Genomic DNA, 15,727 nt, shown 5'->3' on the forward strand with positions numbered 1-15,727 from the left:
TTAAATATAAGCCATTATTTTTGCAGTGTTTCCATCTTACTCCTGCCCTTTTAGTCATTTTATGACTCACTAGAAACTGAAAAGTAGTAATAAGCAACACAATTCAAATCACTCTGTTTCCCACAGGTAATGTCAACTCAATACACAGTTTATAAGAGAAGGGATATACCAACAAAAAAAAAACCTGTCATACCAACAAAAATTAAACTTTTTTAAATTGCGAGGGTGTAATCTCTATCAGTACCTGCCTTGTACTGTCATTCCACAGGTAACCAGGCAAGACGTATAGGGAGGGGTTGAATAAGAGCCAGATGGAACCAAAAGTTGAGATAGAAGGGATCTTTAAAAGACCTGTTTATAAGACTCCATTTTCCAATGAGAGTGGCCATTAATTTGCTGAAAACAAGCGTTTTAGTGCCTTTTTAACACTTCTCAGTGCTTAGTAAATTCCACAGATATAGTAAATATCTAATAAATGGTGTTGAGTTAGTGACTGGAGATCTGTGGAATTTGTGGCAGTAATAATAACAGCAGACGGTACTGTCCCCAGAGGACCCTAGATAAAGCCAATCTTTTAAGGGTGCTATTAAATTTAAGTTGTGGGGAGCAGTTGGGCTACTTGACTGTTCTTTTTTCCAGAGAGAGGTAAGGGAGTGACACGTATACTATTTTTAATGAGATAATGACAATGTGTGATTTCCTGGGGCAGTTTTAATTGGCAAATTAAAATAGAATGAGCTTCTCAGTGGGCGTGTGCTTAAGGCTGTCTGGGGAAACTGTCTTTTCCAGTCCTTGCCTATGATTAATTCTCTCTGGGGGAAAGAACTGGCTCTTCTGAATACTGAGTAGAAGTTTTTACAAAATTGCTCTGGCTGTAGGTAAAATCCTGCAGCAAGGAAAAGAAAATATTTTGACAGTCCACGCTTATTTCTAGGATTCTTTGGTTACCTAAGGTGATAATTTTCACAGGTTTGTGAAAAAGAGGCTTAAAATCAGGGATCAGGTTTGGAGTTTGCAACAGTGATAGAATTATAGATTGTTTGAGCCACAAGGGATATTAGAAATCATACTGGCCCAAAGTTTTCATTTTGGAAAATGAGAAGTCTGGAAATCAGGGTGTCTGTGGAGGTGCTGGGCTGGGAGCAGGGCACGCAGCTTCGGGAGACGGGTGATGGCAGTTCATAAAAACGTGCCATCGTTTGACCATTTCTCTTCATGTCTTATACAGTTACTACTCAGATTTTTCTTTTAAAGTGGATTTATTTCCACAGAATTTAGCTTTTAATTCTAAGAATGCATTAATTCTTAGAATAAATAATGAGTCAAGTATATTGGGGGAGGCTGTAATTTTCTGACATAACACTTCATGCTCTACTTTCACATCATCATCATAAAAGGAGTCACTTTTCCAAAAGTATCTGAGGACTTCAGCTTTCCAAGGGACTCTTTTTTAAAACATTCTTTTTTTCAAAAATTTTGGTGAAGACATTGAACGTAAAATTATCACAGTTTAAAATCGCAAAATTCACTGCCAGTTGAACACAAAAAATTCATTGTCAGTTAAAAAGATGTCAGTATCTAAAGAATATTGGGGGTTCTTGGGATGGAGTGAGATGGGAGTAAGCTTCTCATTTTTCTCCTAGTTATATTTTTGGCTTAAGGTCACAGATTTAATGGTCTCTTGACTGTTACTTGGAGACTATTACTAATTTCTACCCCTCTTTGGATCTGTCAACCAGAGACACATGTCACATTCATTAATTGTCTTAGGTTTTATACATTTATTCTTGTGTTGTCTTAAAAGTCAGGTTTCAGGGAATGACTTCATCTTGCATCCCAGAATGTACTTCTAAATCTTAAAAACTTAATAAACTATTTTTTTGCTCAATCTGGAAACAATGTTTTATAGTGACATTTCTTTTTATCCATTACCATTTTATTACAAAATGGTTTTACGATATTGCTCTTGCAATTCATGCCAAAAAAAAAACCTTTAAAATTCAGTAATTCTGTAGTTTCCAATGGACACAGGGAGGATTATTATTTTGAAGCTTCTAAAGTAACAGATAGCACTTATTTAGTGTATATTTACTATGCACAGATACAGTTCTAAATACCCATTTAAGATAACACCACCTTCTGAGGCATGATCTATTCTCACTCCCATGGTATAGATTAGGCTACTATGGCACAGAGAATTTAAGCAATGGATTCAAGTCTACACAGCTAGGAAGGAACAAAGCCAGGATTCAAACCCAGCCAGTCTGCTCTTAACCACCATATTATATCTCTCTCCTTAGGAAAACTGCTGAATTCCCTAGATAGTCAACCTGAGATAAATGCCTTTCTTCTGGACAGTATGGAAATTGCATCTGTCTACCCCCTCTAGTGTACTCTGGCTGGAAACAAAAGTCTGTTGAGAGTGCACTTCTACTTGGTTATAATGTTCATCTGAAAATGCAGGAAAAGAAGGAAAGGAATCTCATGGGAAAAAGAAACCAGTAATGTGCATTTTCAAATATTTTGTCTCTTATGAGACCTTAAAATAGAAAATTTGGACTTGTAACATTTGCAAAGATTCCATGGGAGTTTCTAGATAGGGCCTGCCTATAAATTTGAGTTTATGAATAGTCTCTCTGATGAGCAACAATCCCATTCTGTTGCTTTAGTGGTTGGGTTTTCTTCATCAAAGGCTTTGCAGAAAAGGTGGCCAAAGAATAAAAGGAAAAAATAGCATGTGAGAAATTAAGGAAAAATGTGATTCTGGCCCTATTTCACAAATCATTTCTGTTATTAGTATTTTCCATATGTAAAGTAGTATTCTGTCCTAAATGACCTTGTTGCCTTAGAAACAAAACATAGATGTTTCTCAGAAGGAAGCCACCTCAGCCTCTCCCATACATGAGGGTCAAGAGTGGTATTCATAAGAAGAACATCCCATCAGTCTCTAAAATCAATTAGAACTAACTATCATCATGCAAGTATCTGAGAAGCCATATCCCTAGGACCAAACTGGCAATGTCCCTAACGAGAGAGCACGGTGCTCCTTCTCAGTAAAAACTGAGGGCCTAAGGACCCTACACCACCTTCCAAGGGCTGGTGTGGTGGTTCAGGTGGCAATCCCATCTGGCCATAGAATGGGCCCTCCAATAACGAGAAAGAATGGCTCAAGACTGGCAGGGCTCTCAAATCACAGAGAACAAGTAACCAAAATTAGTTTTGAACAAATAAACACAGTAGAATGCTGGATATGCCAGGCCCACGTTAGGTAATTTTTGCCATTTCTTTTTTTTTTTTTTTTTTGCGGTATGCAGGCCTCTTACTGTTGTGGCCTCTCCCGTTGCGGAGCACAGGCTCCGGACGCGCAGGCTCAGTGGCCATGGCTTATGGGCCCAGCCGCTCCGCGGCATGTGGGATCCTCCCGGACCGGGGCACGAACCCGTGTCCCCTGCATAGGCAGGTGGACTCTCAACCACTGCGCCACCAGGGAAGCCCTTTGCCATTTCTTGATGTCCTTCTGAGGTTATTTCTGAAGGGTGTTTTCTTCTCAAATCTCATCCAAATCTACTCTTTCCAAGACCCTCTTTGTGCTCTGGGAGGAGGGACTGCTCACTGTGGCCTGAGCAGGAAATAGCCTGTGACACATTGAAGCATCCTAGCATGAGAGCTTTGGTGCTAGGGCCAAAAGGGCATTAGGAATTATCCCTGACATATTTCTCCAAGGCAAAGCAGCACATGTTAATCCTCAAACAATTTAAAAATACTGTGATATTTATGTTATATAGTAATTTATCTTAATAGACGTATTGCCTCCCTTCTTCTAACTTCTTCCATTTTTCTACTCTAGGATGCTCATACATTTTCTGCAGGGCTTTTCCCCCCTAAGTGTTTTCTTCTTGTGCTACACTCAAGTATAAGAAACTCAAAGTCCTCTTACTTTATGTTCAGTTTAGCTTCTGAGATGTTAAAAAAACTCATAGAGAAATAGCACCAGTCTGGTCCAGTTTAATAAATGGATATGGTCAGGGTAAATAATCTCCAGTGAATCAAACATCCAGCCCACATCCAAAATAAACAACAGACCTAGTATTAGTGAATAAGTGAAACTTACGTTTTAAAGGAAGTAAATGAGGGCAAATGAAGCACTTAGCCCACTCCAAAGCTCTGCACTGCACATGATCCTTGGACACCCTACTCCTCCTTACCTAGCTCTGTCATACTTCCATCCCATTTTTTGAGGTTCCCAAGCATGGTAGATAATTTTTTTTCGTAGTTGGTGTTCTTATAAAGAAATTAAGTAAATGAGAGCTAAATGTACAGATCCTGAAATTAAAACTGTAAACCTAGTAAACATCCCTACACATCATCCTGTTTTCTTCAAAATGCTCTATGAAAGAGGTTAGTTTTTAAAACAGGGATGGCTGTCCACCTTTGACATAGCTATTAGGAATGCGCATGTATTTTGGTAACTGAAAGAGTACTAATCAAGTTTCCTTTTAGTTTCCGTGCATTATACCTTTAAACATTGCCACTCTTCTTTCAAATATGAACCATTGGCAGGAGAATTAGATAGATATGTACACATCCATCACTGTTTTTGAAAAATCCAAAGCAGAAAATCTAGGGACAATGGGTCAGGAGTACTGCTATCATATCTGAGAGAGAAAAAAAATTATTATATCTACACTCACACATGTTTAAGATAAGCAACAAATAAATATTTGTTGAATGAATGAATGAGGAAATAGTCTTAAATGGAATGAGCTGTCAACAGTATCATACTGCAGACAGGTCAAATAGGCAGGACCTATGCAGTCACTTAGATTGTCAATTTTGCAGGTTTGGGAAACCTTTGAGAGATTGGAGAGGTGACAATGGATTGTGGAAGGAATCAGAGAGAAGGGTGCAATAGCCAGGAATTTTGACCATTCTTCCAAGATATCTGGACAATAAATAGAAACAGGAGAGTATAGATGTAATCCATCAGAAGCTTCTTGTGCCTTGAATAACCTAATGCGTTATTTGTAATTCCGCTTTCTTCTAAGAGAGGCATGGAGGCTTGGAACTTAATTTTTTTTTTTTTTTTTTACAGTTTCAGATATACAAGTTAGAGTCTTATGTTTTCTATAATGTCACAATTTTCACTAGAACAGATATATCATTAATGAATATTTAGTAGTTTTAAAAAATTCATTCTTGGGGCTTCCCTGGTGGCGCAGTGGTTGAGAGTCTGCCTGCCGATGCAGGGGACGCGGGTTCGTGCCCCGGTCCGGGAGGATCCCACATGCCGCGGAGCGGCTGGGCCCGTGAGCCATGGCCACTGATCCTGCACGTCCGGAGCCTGTGCTCCGCAACAGGAGAGACCACAACAGTGAGAGGCCCGCGTACCGCAAAAGAAAAAAAAAGAAAAAAAATTCATTCTTTAGTTTTGCCATTATTTGAATATCGATGCTTGATTTGACTTAAAGTTAGCTTAGCAGCTTTAGTAGGTCAACCTACTGAACATAAATAATATTTCAACTGTGGTTTGGAAAGAGTTCAAATACCACAAATATGAACTACGAAGAAGCTGAAACTTTCTCCTCAAACTAGAAGGTTGTGTAGTTTTATTTCAGCTCTCACACAACTCAAAAGCCTAAAAATCCCCTAACATCATGATGTTGCTTTCAACCACTAAAAAAAAAATCATGATTTCTAATAGGATATAATTCCTTATAACTTGATGGGAAGGAAATCAGGTGAAACATGTAGACATCAACAATCCCTAGTACAGAATAATCAAACAGAAAACTTTTTTAAGTTCACAGCTCTCAATACAGAATAACTATATTTTTGGCTTCATGAAAAGTATTTTTAAGTCCAGGGTATTCAAACACGTCAGCTTTTCCAGTTGTCCAAAACCAATAATGGGCCTTCTGGTTCTCCTGGCAGGCTAACACCTTTGAACAAGGTTGCGACTGCTCAGTGTATAGCAGTGCGAAGAATCCCTTTACAATTTTAATTACAAATATCTGTCTAATGCAGAATCAGAGCCAAGCTGCCAAACTATGTGGCTGTTTTTCTTCGGGGATGTCAAATTCTAAATGCTATTTCTGTCCTGGGCCTAATTAAAGGGAAAGAATAATCAGTAATCCAGCGATTCTTGTTGTGGAAAGGGCTTTGACCTACATGCCTATCTGCCCACCAGGATACTAAATGAGCTTATTAACTCATTTGACGTGAGACAACTAATAGTGACAACTTGAAGTGGCTGCCAGAACATGTGGCGTGTCAGCCATTGGCTTCAAGACAGATGATTTTCCTCCCCAAATCTCTGACACATATGGTCCTCAGCAGATGGGGTACACCCTGCGTGCATGTGTATGTGTGCATGCGTGTGCAGAGCCTGCCAAGACAAAAACTCTGACGGATCAAGGCACCCAAAATGCTGCCAAAATTTCCCACAAAGGTGCTGAGTCTAACCCACAGGCCCAGTCAAGTGGGGCACTAATGTGGAACACAATGAGTTACTGCATGTCTTCAGAGCGTTGTCAGAATTTTTTTTTAATACTTATATCAGTGCTCTTAATTAATTTAAGTTGCAGCAGCAACAGTGCAGCAGGGAAAATTAAGTTTATTCTAAGAGGAAGGTTTTTTTTAAATTGTGGTAAAATATACATAATATTTATCATTTTAAGCATACAATTCAGTGGTATTAAATACACTCACAATATTGTGTATCCGTCATCACTATCTGTGCTCAAAACTTTTCCATGATTCTAACGTAAACTTTGTACTCTTTCAACAATAACTCTCCTCACTTTCCTCTGCCCCCAGTCTCCAAGAGTAGGTTTTTAGGAAACATATCACGCTGTTATGAACCTCTCTTCTCTCGTAAATTGGTGTCCTTCTTCTCCAATTTATGGAGGGGGTTCACCCTGAATAGTTTCCAGCCACTCATTTTGTGCTAGAGGAGTCCTAAGAGTGTCCACCAGAGCCTAGATTCTTAAAAGCTCTCCTGATGGGCCGTGGAACAGTCCTTCCTTTTAAGGAAAATGACACACAATTCCTTAGGTTTTATTATATATAATGAAATATGACTTTCCTATTAGATTGGAACATATGAATCATCCTTTTTGTAAGTCAAACCTAGCTGTATATTGTCAATTTCATTCGCTTTAACATAATAGCAATCAAGAAAAGGAGTTGAATTACTAAAATCTGGTACAACACTACAATTTTCATCACATTCTCCAGCAATTCTTTGTTATTATGGAGTTTTTTCTTCTTTGAAAAGCATAAGTAGGTAGAGTATGTGAACAGTGATCTTTTCTCTTACCCAAGTAGATGTTATTTAAAAAGATTGCAATTGGAGATTTTAAATAATGATGGTTCCAACAGTGCAGTTGCTTAATAACTGCTTTATATGTAGAGTTACATTGTGTGATTACAGTATTGCCAGTTATTATTTATGTTAACTTTACCACTAATTCAGTGACAACATTGATCCAGGTAGACTTTATGTGCCTGAAAGGGCATATAAGTTGGCTTGTAATAGTATATACTTTCATGTGGCTTCTTTTTATTTTAGAGATTCTTTGTCTTCATATGATGATTCTTCAACTATGGGTAGATTGTAACTATCTGATTTTTGTGTTTTTCATCTTGTAACAAAGATATAAATTTAGTCTGCAATCAAATGATTTTTGAAATACTTTAAGAATGGAAAAGTCCCAAGAGGCAGTTTTGCATGGTGGTTAGAGCACTGGCTCTAAAGCCAGACTGCTGGGGTCCAAACCCAGCCCTATACTGTATTAGTTCTGTGATTTGGGAAATTCACTTTTCCTCCTCATACCTCAGTTTTCTCATTAATGTAATGGGTTAAAAACAGAGTTGTTTGGAGGATTACATGAGTTAATACATGAAAAGCTCTTAGAATAACACCTGTTACATAGTAGGTGCCATATGTATCAGCAATAATTAAGCAGTTAAGTATTTTGACAACCCTCTTTTCATTAATGTAGAACTAAGCTAGCCTGATATATTTTCTAAAAATATGCCTCTTATTACATAACACTTCTCTGAAATAAGAGAAATTAGGAACTAAAAATAGAGCTTGATTTAACAAGAATTTGATAAATGTTAGTTTCATGCCTCCACCCCACCCCCGTTTTTCCTTCTTTCCAAAAAAAAAAGGGGCTTTTCTTGACTTTTCTCCCAAGCCTTTGTATACAGTAATCACTTCATTGAGTTTCAGCTAAGAATGTATTTTGTCCATACTTGAACCATTTTGCACCTACAAAATGCTCATTCATCATTTTCTTCCACTGGGAAAGTATGAGAATATTTGTCACAAGACTTAAATTATTACAGTTGGTGCTATACATATCTGGGAAACGATAAAAAGAAGTTGCTTAAACATCTATCTAATGTTAAGAGCCCAAGGTATGACTAAATTATTTATAATTGTATTATTCAAGAAAAGGTAAAGTTCTGTCCTCAAAAAATTCAGAGTCTTGGACAACCATTCATTATTTATTATTTTAGGGAAAGGAAAGATGTTGACTTTGGTTAGAGCCAGTGTCTGGAATAAGAAGTGTTGGGTTTCTCTAGCTGAACTTTCCATACAGTGTAACCTTAGGCCATCTATTGGCCTTCAACTGAAAAAAAAAAAAAGATTAATTGTATCTGGATAAGTTTGTAGCAAAAACTGTGCAATAAATACTTTATATCACTATGTAATGTATGCACAGTCGCTCTTAGTTAAAAACGTAAGTAAACCAGTGGGAACGCCAGAGGAGCAATTCCAAACCCCCAGTTCCCCCTGCCTAGACCAGGTTTCCTGTTTTGTTCACCTCTAGCAGCTGGCACAATATCTGCTCCTTAGTCACTGTTCAGTAAATGTTTGAGGCCTGGATGGTTGAGTAGATAATATCAATTAGCTAAACTTTGAGAATGGAGAGCTGAGCAAAATCACATGACATCCTCCCACAGTTTATGGGGAGACATATTAACACATGCAGAAATGCAAAGTTGCAACTGAAAAAGTTGCTCCGAAAAAGAGGAAAATGATGTTATCAGTGCCTCTAGAATAGGGATTTTACCTGACCAGAGAGGCCTTCCCTGAAGCCATGCTGTTTAAAATAAGATCTGAGGGATGAATAAGGATTAACTAGGAAAAGAGAGAGGTAACCACATCCCAGATAGAGACAACAGCACATGCAAAGACCCTGTGGCAGGAGGGAACATGGCAAGTACAAGGAACTGAACAAAGGCCAATGGTGCTAGGGTGGCTAGAGAAGAGGCAACTAATAACAAATAGTTTTGAAAGGACCACAGGACCACACCATGCAGGGGCTCACAAGCCTTGGAAGGAGCTCTGTCTTTACCCTAAGAGCAAAGGGAAAGGACTTGAAGGGTTTTACTCAGATTAAAATTAGAAGATTGCTCTGGCAGCAGTGGACGGGTGGGGGAATAAACTAGAATGTGCTAGAATGGATGCATGTAGAGTATTAAGGACTTTGCTATAGTCTGAGCAAGAGATGGTATTAATTTGGGGTAGACTGTAGAGGCATGGTAGAGGACACAGAGGTGGATGGATTTGAGATTTGTGAGCATATTGTTAGGTGTTGGTGATGCATTGCATATGATGGATAAGGGAGTGAGATATGTTAAGAATGACTCCTAAGTTCTGGCTTGACATGTGGAGGGGTCTTGATGCCCTTCCCTGAAATAGAGAATGCTGGAAGATGATCAGGTCTGCAAGTGAAAGAATATGACTTTGTCTTTGGAAAGGATGAGTTCCTTTTGAAATTCTCTTTTTCCTGACTTCTTTTATACTGCCTTGGTCAGCTCTCCCTGCCCCCTTTATTTTTTCTGGGCCACTGTCTTCCCCAAATCCCCACAAGACATCTCTGTGTTCTTTCACTCCCACCCAACTTAAATGTTGGTACTCTCCATGGTTCTGACCCGAGCCTCCAGCCTCTTTAATCACTCTAAAGCTGCACTGTCCAATAGAGTAGCCATACGTGGCTTTTGAGCACTTGAAATGTGGCTAGTCGGAATTGAAATGTGCTATAAGTGTTAAATACACGTAGGATTTCAAAGGCATAACATTAAAAATAATGAAAAATAAAATCATTAGTAAGAGTTTTATATTGCTTATATGTTGCAATGATAATATTTGGGGTACATTGGGTTAAGTAAAATCTGTTATTACTTCCTTAGTGTGGCTACTAGAAAATTTAAAATGACAAATGTGGCTCACTGTATATTTCCAGTGGACAGTGCAGCTCCAGACGGTGATGCTGTTGTCACCTCATTCCTGTCCGCTTGCCTCACAGAGCTGCTTACTGTCCCCAGAACATTTCACATCATTTTATGCCTCATACCCTCTCCTTTTCCAGAACTTTCGTTCCCCCTCTCTCCTACCACATTAAATATGATTCTTACATTTTTGTTCAGAGCAAATATCTCCACTACTATATAAAACTTTCCCAATTCCTTAAGGTAGAATTAACCATTTCTGCCTCAGAGTCTTACATGCTCTGTTAATACACTTTTTATAGCTAATTCACATGCTTATATTTTGTTTTATATTCGTTTGCCTCTCCAGCCAGATTCTAAGTGTCTGCAAAGTGCAGGTGCAACCTGATTTATGTCTATAATTATGTTAGGGGGTACTGGCTACCAGGTTGGTGCTCAATGAAAGTCTGGTGAATAACAATTGCTCTACACATATTATACAGCTACCATGTGACTGGTTATGACTTAGATGTTTTAAGACAATATTTCAAATCCTCTCAACAATGCTGCAAGGTAGATATAATGATCCTCATTTTGCATATGGGGATCTTGCAAAAGCTCAAACTGTTAGTAAATTATAGAACCAGAATTCAACTACACTGACTGAATGAAAAAGCCATGGGTTTTTTCCTGTGATACCATGCATACTGAAAAATGAATTTAAAAATGAAGATTATATTCCTACATCACAAAATAGGAAAAAACACCAATTTCCTAAGATTGTTAGAAGATTAAATGTGATAATCTATATGAAGTGTCAGGGCAGTGCTTGAAAGCAGTAGGCTTTATTAAACATTGGCTTTCTTCCATCTTGAGGTCCATAGCATAGGCATCCTTAATTTCTGAGAAGGATCAAAGTGGTTTACCTAACCTCCTCGATGCCCCTCACATGCTTACACTCATGTTCACTTTCACTCACACTCATCCAAAGGCCATGAGACACAGACTTCTCTGGGGCTATCGACTTTAACCCGATCCTCTTTGTATATCCCCCTGATGTTTAAAGAAAGTGGAGTAGAGAAATAATAAGTAGTACTGAGGGTATTCAATCTGTGGGTGTGTTTGTTGGTGAGGATTAGGGCAGGAATAATAGCAAAGAAGGAATCAAGCCTGGAGTCTTTCAAGGCTATGTTCCCTTGGTGAATTCCAGGAAAATCATTTGGAGTAGAGTGCTGACTCTTTTCTTCCTGTTCTGTCTTATCCAGCTATGGTATTTTACAATCAGAACCACTTTCTTTACCATCTCAGGAATCTCTGTAGGAAAGGGAAAGGGGAAGTGTGACAGGGATGGACATTAATTGTGGACCAATACTGTTCTGCAGGTCCTAGGTTGAGATGCAAGCCTCCCGGGAAATAAATTTAAGCAGGTAAAGTGTGAAGATATGTTGCCATGGGGCTGTGTTCAGGTAAGGGAAAGTGGCCCCTCTATAACCTCAGATCCCTGTAATTCCCCTGAAAAAGCAATATTAGGAAGTCTCTCAGTTGCTGTTGGTAGGGGACCAAGGCTAAAGGGAGCTCATGCGCTCAAGGGTAATATAGTTCTTTATCCTCTTGGCTCTCCTGGCTCCCTCATTTCAAGTTAACAGCAGAACCAGTGCCTAGTCCAGAGTTGGGAAACTTTCTCACCAATCTGTGCTCTTGTTTGTTTTAGATCAAACATAGGGACAAGTACACAGTAGGGCAGAGCTTCCACTATAAAACACTCAAATTCTCCTCCAAATACATAATATATTTAAAAGCCTTCTGATCCATTACAGAACCAAACTACATACCAAAGGGCAGGGAATGAAGAGAATAGGGAACTTAGAGCCTTATACCATTATTATTATTATCATCATTATCATTATTTTAATGGTGTGTTTTACCTCTCAAACTAGCCCCTTGAGTGTGGGGCCTTTGTTTTAAACTTCTATTTATTACCATCCACATAGCAAGTACTTGGTGTTCCTTTGCTAAGTGATGGAAACATTCACCCCTATGCCGTGTAACGGACAAGGTGATTCCAGCTTGAATGGAGAGCACAAGAAGTTATAAGGAAAGATTCTTTGAAGTTAAAATTTGGAATCTTTAGGAAACTGAATATTCTCTAGCACTTAAACTTGAGATTAAGAAAACAACTTCAAATTTGGGGAGAAATGTTATATTCTCCCCAAAGAGAGAATATTTGTCTGATATTATACAGAGAGAAATTCCATGGCCAAGAACATGTAAAAGATAAGAATGGCAATTACTTGGCTGATTCAGAAAATTTAACCTATATTAAAAGATAACTAGAACCTTGAATTTTATTTTATTTTTTTTTGTGGTACGCGGGCCTCCCACTGCTGTGGCCTCTCCCGCCGCGGAGCACAGGCTCCGGACGCGCAGGCTCAGAGGCCATGGCCCACGTGCCCAGCCAGTCCGCAGCATATGGGATCCTCCCGGACCGGGGCACGAACCCGTATCCCCTGCATCGGCAGGAGGACCCTCAACCACTGCACCACCAGGGAGGCCCTAGAACCTTGAATTTTAAAGGAAAAAAATCAGGTTGATTTATCTGCCAGATTGACTTGTACTCAAAAGGATAAACAGAAGGTACTTTTCAATTCAAACGCCAAAGCATCATGAACTCTTACAATCAACTGATTTTGAGACAGGTTTTCTTTGTTTGATTCATCTTGAGCCTCGACATATCTTTTAGGGAGGTGATTTAACTATGACCTTTCTCCTTTCTCTTCTGTTCCCCTTTGCATTTGGCTAAAGTCAACAAACTTCTTTCAAGTAATGCCTCTACCATATCAATATAACATTGCTCTAGTTACTAAGAGTCCCCTCCAAAATCACAAGCCTCTGGGGAGAATTGAGGCTTTAGCTTAGTGAAAATTCCTTTGTTCCCCTCAACCTGGGAGAAGGTTTGTCTCCACTTCCTGTCTGTTGGCTTATAAAAGGATGAAGAGAAGAGAAAAATCTGTAAGTTTAGTGAAATTTTAAATAGCAAATATTCATTATCTCCAACACAAGTATGCTTTGAAATTTTTCTTAACATAAATTAGAGGTACATGCATGTATGTAAAGAGAAAGAAAAATACCATATGATATCACTTATATGTGGAATCTAAAACATGACACAAATGAACATATCTATGAAACAGATACAGACTCACAGACATACAGAACAGACTTGTGGTTGCCAAGGGGGAGGGGCGTGGCAGAGGGATGGATTGGGAGTTTGGGGTTAGCGGATGCAAACTATTATAAACTATAATATTCAGAATGGATAAACAAGAAAGTCCTACTGTATAGCACATGGAACTATATTCACTATATACTATCCTGTGATAAACCATAATGAAAAAGAATATATATATGTGTAACTGAGTCACTTTGCGGTATGGCAGAAATTAACACAACATTGTCAATCAGCTATACTTCAATAGAATTCTAAAAAAATAACAATAAAAAAACCCGAAGGAAACACACCAAAAATTAACAGTTGTTATAGATAGATAATGTAAAATCTTCTTTGTATGCTTTTCAATATATGGCAAATTTTCTACAGTGAAGATACATTATTTTGATAAACAGAAAAAATTAGCATTATAAAAAAAGAAATGGTAATCAATAGCCACTCTCCTTTCCTCTATCAACATGCCAAAGGACCAGAAGCTTGAGAGACCTAAAGACCCATATCCCTGTGGGTGATACTGAGGTGTGAGTTTGTGAAGGCCAGGTAACCCCTCTGGGACCAGGTTCCTCACCTGTGAAATGCAGGAGTTTGAGTGCCATGGTCTCAGTTCTATAATGCCTGAATTCTATGATGGGCCTGCCACATCATAGACTATATTAACTGAAAATGCTTCTGGTTTCTAGTAACAAACATCTCGACTAATAGTGGCTTAAATCATAAGAACGCTTCTTGTTGAGTAAACAGAATGTTTGAAGGTAGGTAGTCTAGGACTGGATCAGGAGCTCAGTGCGGTTGTCTAGGAGCCAGGCTCTTTTAAATTTTTTCTGCATCATCCTCTTCAACTGTTGGCATTCATCTGAGAGACTGTTGCCTCATGGTTACAAGATAGCTATCACATCTCCAAGTAGGAACAAAGAAGCAGAGGCAAAAGTTTCTCTTTGCATCCAGTAAGGTCCCCACATCTCATTTATCAGAACTGAGTCAAAGGATTAACCTAGATTAATCAGTGGCAAAGGGAAAGATTCTACCCTTGTTTTAGACAGATTATCATTCATCCTACACATCTGAGGGCGAAGAATAGTTGCCCACTGACCTGAACAGGTCAGAGTTCTAACAGCAGGGAAGAAAGAAAGGAGAGGATGATCACTGGGTAGAAAACAAATGTGTCTGTCAGAAGCACTTAATAAAGATGTATTGAACAAATGAGTGAGGGCCACGTGATGACTTTCATGGATCCTAAAAACTTTTGCCTTTCTAGGTACTTTCCTCCATAAAAATGTTTAAAATTATATTTTACAACTGAGTTGGTATAAAGAAAAATGTAGTCCAGACTGTATTCATTATTATATATACTATTGTTTATTTTTTATTCTGATTTTAAAAATTAAAATGGAGACATTTTCATGAACCCTAGATACTGGGTCATGGCTAAGTCCATCCTGGGTCTGTGCTATCTGTCCAACTGGATGGTAAACACTTGAGGGTGGAGACTGTGCGCTAGGTTTTGTTGATGCCCTCAAAGCCCCTATCACATCACTATACGTCTAAGAGCTGCTCAACAAATACTATGGAGTTGACCTAACATGTCACTGTTTCTTCCTCTAGGGTGAACCTGGTCCTCGTGGTCCTCCAGGAGCCCCTGGTATTGGACAGCCAGGTATTAAGGTAAAGATACTGGTCTCTCGGCCCATTGATGACTACTGAATTTATTGTAGGGCTGGGGGAGCTGTGATTTGAACTCTGCTCAGTGTTACCCTCATGGATACACGGAGGCTGTCTGTATAAGTTACTTACAGGCTGGATGATTGGACACTGCAATGCCCTGGTAAGGGGCAGTTACCACAAGAATACTCTATGTATTTTTTGATTTGGTTGGAATGAAAATTTTGCTTGTCTCCAAATACCCACCCTCTTGCCAACATACATCTAGCTCTGTTGAGTTTTCATGGATTTTACATGTTGGCATGCAAAAACGTTACTGGGAAGTGAAACACCTTAACATGTCAACTATCACCTGCTCACATCAAATAAGCACAGAGGGGCAGAAACCAGAAGAACCATGACACTGAATAAGTAAATGTTGACGGAGAGGTTTGTAGGGAACTAGAAAGGACTAGAACACCCAACAACCTCGGGTGCTCTACATCATGCAGGATGTACTAGAGCAGAAGTGCTTATTTTAAATGGCTTTTCTGTGTCACTGGGACAATAATACTCCGACGAGGGGCTAAACCAGAGAGCAGTACAAAACAGTGCACTTCGAATGTAATCAGGTGT

At 38.9% G+C, this 15,727-nt stretch overlaps 1 protein-coding gene across 1 annotated transcript in view; it reads left to right on the plus strand.

Moving 5' to 3' along the window:
* The window catches only part of COL28A1 (collagen type XXVIII alpha 1 chain), a gene marked incomplete at both ends in the record, with an annotated part of 144,417 nt that overhangs the window by 26,976 nt on the left and 101,714 nt on the right, over positions 1-15,727 (plus strand). Inside the window, 1 exon segment of the mRNA XM_079711823.1 lies at positions 15,056-15,115. Within this exon segment, the coding sequence (XP_079567949.1) occupies positions 15,056-15,115 (60 nt within the window).

This window comes from Hyperoodon ampullatus (genome assembly GCF_949752795.1).
Source record: "Hyperoodon ampullatus genome assembly, chromosome: 9".
NCBI lineage: Eukaryota > Metazoa > Chordata > Mammalia > Artiodactyla > Ziphiidae > Hyperoodon > Hyperoodon ampullatus.